We start from the raw sequence: 5,054 nt of genomic DNA, 5'->3' as shown, positions 1-5,054 counted from the left end.
TTTTTGTATTTTTAGTAGAGATGGGGTTTCACCTTGTTGACCAGGCTAATCTTGAGCTCCCAACTTCAGATGATCCGCCCGCCTCAGCCTCCCCAAGTTCTGGGATTACAAGTGTGAGCCACCATGCCCGGCCCTCTCAATCAGTTTTAACCTCTTGCCCCCTTTATGTAAACTGTTAACTTTACACATCCCTGAAATTTTTTATCTACTTTCCCCTCTCCAGACATTAAGAATTGCTGGGGATTCAGACCCTACAGAATGGGTTCCTAGCTACTGCCTGGCACTGACCACGACCAGGCATCTGCGCCGCTTTCTTTGTTACTGCCACCAGCAAAACAGATAATTTATTTATTTCCTTCTTTCTTTTTTTGTTTTTAGAGACAGGATCTCACTCTGTCACCCAGGTTCGAGGGCAGTGGCACAGTCACAGCTCACTGCAGCCTTGACCTTGCAGGCTCAAGTAATTTTCCTGCCTCAGGCTCCCCTAGTAGCTTCAGGTATGCACCGCCATACCTGGCTAATTTTTTTATTTTTTATTTTTGTAGAGACAGGATCTCACTGTGTTGCCCCAGGCTGACCTCAGACTCCTGGCCTCAAGCAGTCTTCCCGCTTCAGCCTCCCAAAGGGTTAGGATTATAAGCGTGGGCCGCCACGCCTGGGCTGCTTTTTCCTTTTCTACACATCAAGTTGCACGTGCTTTTCTGACAGCACACAGTGCCCTCGCTAAAATTTACAAAAGGACATCCCACTGTGGTCCCAGCTCCTCGTCTCCACCAGCCTCTGGAATGGGGTTGCCTCCCTGGCCACCTCAGGCCTGCCCTTCACCATCCAGCAGCTCTCCTCCCCTTCGGGGTTCCCGGGCCTCCTCCTGGGCCATCTGCTTCCCTTGCCTGCCTCTCTCGCTGTCCCCTCCTCTCCGCCCATTTCTAAATTAGAGGCGCCCCCACCCAGCCGGCCTGGCAGCTCCTCCCCCACAGCGAGCTCCTTTACACTACAGCTGCTTCCCGGGTTGGGCATGGGGTGGGGCCAGGGCTACTTTCTCCTCACAGCCATTAGGAATCACTGATCATAGCAAAAGCTACCTATTATTGTTCTAAGTGCTTTACCTCACTGAATCCTCACAACACCTAGGAAACTCTTTTTTGGTTGTTGTTTTTTGTTTTTGTTTTTGTTTTGAGATGGGGTCTTGCTCTGGAGTGGATCTTGGCTCATTGCAACCTCCGCCTCCTGGGTTCAAGCAATTCTCCTGCCTCAGCTTCCTGAGTAGCTGGGATCACAGGCGCGTGCTACCATGCCCGACTAATTTTTGTATTTTTAGTAGAGATGGGGTTTCACCATGTTGGCCAGGCTGGTCTCGAACTCCTGACCTCAGGTGATCCTGCCTGCCTCGGCCTCCCAAAGTGCTGGGATTACAGGTGTGAGCCTCCACGCCCAGCTGGAAGGCACTCTTGTTGTCCCCATTTTACAGAGGGAGAAACTGAGACATAGGGAGTTGAAGGAACTTGCCAGAGGTCACACAGCAGTTAAATGGCAGAGCCAAGGTGGGAAGGATGGAGTGACCGCAGCCTTGGCTCTGAGCCTGGTCACCATCCTTCCCTGGCTTCAAAAAACCACTGCCCCTTGTTGGGCCTCAGTTTCTACCCCTGTAGGACACAGTCTCTCTCCTGCTGGCATCTCAGAGCCCAGGGTTTGAGAAGCCGCCTGTGATTCTCTCAAGTGATGTGTGCACGGGGAGGTGGCTATGGTTGCTCTGGGGCTGCTGCTGATGGAGTCTGCCTGGCAAGCCCCCACTTCCCTCATTGATTAGGTGTAGGTGCTGAGGAAACAGTGATGATGTCCTCCTGAGGGACAGGGGCAGACAAACAGACACAGGCACATAGACAAATATGTAAAACGCTTGTACATTGCAGTGATCTGTGAAGGAAGCAGCATGGAGCGGAGATGGATTACGTCAGCCTGGGTGATCAGGGAAGGCCTCTGAGGATGTGATATTAAGCTGACAAGTAAGACCTTTCCTGTGAAGAAAGGCATTCCTGGAAAAAGGAACAGCAAGTGCTAAGGCCCTGAGGCAGGAGAGAGGATGACAACAAAGGGAGGCCAGTGCAGCTGGGGCAAAGGAAGCAAGTGAGGGGGAGGGTGGCAGGAAGTAGGGACAGGTCAGGCAGGGTCCTGTCATCCTGGGCACGATTTGGGGTTTGTGTGACCTGGATGAGGAGGTCACAGGAAGATTTTCAGGTAGAGCTATGGTGGCATCTGACTTCTAGGTTTAAAGACTCCCTCTGGCTTCGGTGTGGAAAAGAGAGCACAGCTGAGCTCGCATCAGAGAGACCTGTTATGGGTCAGGGTGTGTCTGGGCATGAGATGATGGGAGCCTGGCTGGGCCGACATAGTAGAAGTGGGGAGAGGATGGATGCTGAATGCAGCTTGAACGTGAAATCAGCAGCACTGGTGGCATATAGGAGGTGAAGATAAAAGGGGATTAAGGACGATGAATTCCTAGTTTTCTGGCTAAAACCATGATGTTCTAGGCCTGTGGCTCAGCACCAGTGTCCAAGCCTGTCCTTCAGCCTAAGGGCAAGATGCCTCTTTTCTGGGGTCAGTGGACCCTGTGGGGGCTGAACCCTATGTGTCCATTTTTCTTTTCTTTGAAGACAGCGTTTTGCTCTGTCACCCAGGTTGGAGTGCAGTGGCACAATCACAGCTCACTGCAGCCTCAAACTCCTGGGCCCAAGCCATTTTCCCACCTCAGCCTCCCAAAGTGCTGAGATTACAGGTGTGAGCCACCACTGGCTCCTGTGTGTTTTATTAACTGCATAGCCCCAGGGTGCTCAGGGACTATTTATTGAATGAACCAATGAATCAGTGCCTGGGAATTCCCAAGCCCTGTCCTCTCTTTGCCTCAGTTGACCCGTCTGTAAAAGGGACCACTAGTTTCATAAAGCCCTCTGCAAGCTCCTTGCCTGGGGGATTTGGTCACCCCAGAAGGGCTGTGTCCATCTGTGCCAGGAGTCAGGACCATGCTTTAAGTAGGCCCTGGCTCCCCATCCCATCCCCCAGCCTGAAACCTCAAATTACCTGTGGGGTGGGGGCTGCCACAGGGGTGTTTCCATCGTGCCCAGATGCGCATGGCAGGCCCAGCCCTCCCTTAATGACACCTTGCCTGCCTGCCCTCCTGCTGGGGTAGGAGGGGAGGGGGCCCCGGCCCAGCCTAAGCTGTAGTTTCTTTTTCCATTGCGTCAGGCCTCAGGGTCCAGTACGCCTGGCTGCTGCTGGGCTGGCGCAGAGGGACCCACTCTTCCCCTCGCCTGCCCCAACTCCAGACATCATGTGCTCCCCGTTTCGGGTATCCAGAAGCTTCCAGCCAGAGGGTGAGTTGGAGATGAGAGGACCTGCCACTGGCTGGGGGAGGAGTTCCCTTCCCACCCACCCATCGCTCGCTCTAGCCAGGGCCTGAGTTGATCCAGGTGGAGTTGCAGTGAGCTGGGGGCTCCTGGCCCAGCCACCGCCCCCTGCCCCCATGACCCGTCCCTCCTGCCCACGCCCTCAGTCAGGCTGGAGGGAGGGAAGGGCAGGAGGCTGGTGTAGTAACCAAGGCAAGATAATGGGGCTTGGACGAGGCAGGGGGATGGGGGTAGGATAGTGAGGGGGATAGAATGAGGTGACCCCAGAGTGTCCATATGAGCATCTGTCATTGTATTTGTCAGTCTGGGTGCGTATGTGTACGTGTGTGTATGTGTGTATATGTGACCACACACATGTGTAAATGGACAAGGAAGCACGTGAATCTGGGCGTGTGTGCCTGACACCCTCAGGATGAGAACAGAAGTGTCTGATTTGGCAGCAGGGGATGGTGGCCCAGGTGGCATCTAACATGTCACAGAGGGGGCCTGTGAAGTGGGGAAGGGGTAGGTGAGCTAGACTCTACCTCACCAGCCATGGTGGGAGATGCAGGGGTGTGGACAGGGTGACCCAGAGGAACTGGTGACCTTGGATACTCTGGGGCCCATCCTGGATGTGTGTTCAAATGGGAGAATGCCCTTGGCTTCCCCAGCCCTGATCACAACCTGCCCACTTAGCCTCAGGCTCCCCTGGCCTGGCTGATGTCCTGGCTGTCCCTGCCTTGGTCCCACAATGTTCAGCAATCTCCCCACCCTGGCAAAAGGCCAAGCATTGGCTGGGAGTCTGGAGACCTGATTCATACTCTGTCTCTGCCTTTTCCTGGCCCTGTAACCTCAAGCAAGTGACTTTTGCTTTCTAGGCCTCAGTTTCCTCATCTCTAAAATGGGAGCGATTGCCCTGCAGGCATAGGCAGGCGCTCTCAGCCACACAGCAAGGTTTTGGACATCCTTGTCTGCCCCCTTCCCCACCCACCGCCACTTGGCACAACTGCCCAGTTGCATACAGTAAAAGTGAACGCAGTTCACCAGCTCCTCCAGTGGAAACTGATTTTTACACGACAAGAATAAATCCTGCAGGCAAATTGTAGTGCTGTCCTGATGCTCCGAGCTTGTGTGATTATAACAAGGTTCTAGGAACAAAGGCTGGGAGGGAGGGGGCTGAGGACAAGCTTCATCATTGTCCAGATTTTGCCCCTGCCAGGCATGTCTGGGGAGCACTGGATCTGGAGGGGAAGCTGGGAGGTCTCCGCTGCCAGCCCCACTCTCACCCTGACCTCCTGCAGACCGGGCTTGCAGGGGACTGCACCTGCCCAGCAAGAGGCTGGCGCTCTGGAGTTGCGCCGTGGCGTGGCTGAAAGGGAGGAGGAGTGGACCCAGCATAGTGATGGAGGCTTGATCCTTCCTGCCACTCCTTTCTGCCTAGAGGGCAGCAGCTGCCTCCTCGCTAGTCTCTCTGCTACCTCTCCTTAGCTTGGCAACCCCTTCTCCCCACAAGGGGCCAAGTAAGCTTTTAAAAACACAAATCAGATCATGTCAGTTCTCTGTTTCTAAGACTTCCCATCGCTCTCAGAATGAAACTCAGACACCCACAGCTCCTGCAGTTCCTGGCCGCTGTCCCTGCTCCCTCGCTGTGTTCCTGCCAGACTGGACTGTGAG

At 54.4% G+C, this 5,054-nt stretch overlaps 1 protein-coding gene across 1 annotated transcript in view; it reads left to right on the top strand.

The window, feature by feature from the left end:
- Positions 1–3,250: 3,250 nt before the first annotated feature.
- CPNE2 (copine II) overlaps positions 3,251–5,054 on the top strand; it is a 42,407-nt gene continuing 40,603 nt past the window's right edge. The window contains exon 1 of the mRNA XM_011938851.1: positions 3,251–3,368. Coding sequence (XP_011794241.1) covers positions 3,326–3,368 — 43 coding nt within the window. The 5' untranslated portion in view covers positions 3,251–3,325. The remainder of the gene's footprint in view (positions 3,369–5,054) is intronic.

Source organism: Colobus angolensis, unplaced genomic scaffold (assembly GCF_000951035.1).
Source record: "Colobus angolensis palliatus isolate OR3802 unplaced genomic scaffold, Cang.pa_1.0 Scaffold178, whole genome shotgun sequence".
NCBI lineage: Eukaryota > Metazoa > Chordata > Mammalia > Primates > Cercopithecidae > Colobus > Colobus angolensis.
Note: the sequence above shows the minus strand (reverse complement) of the source record. Positions and strands in the feature narration are given on the sequence as shown.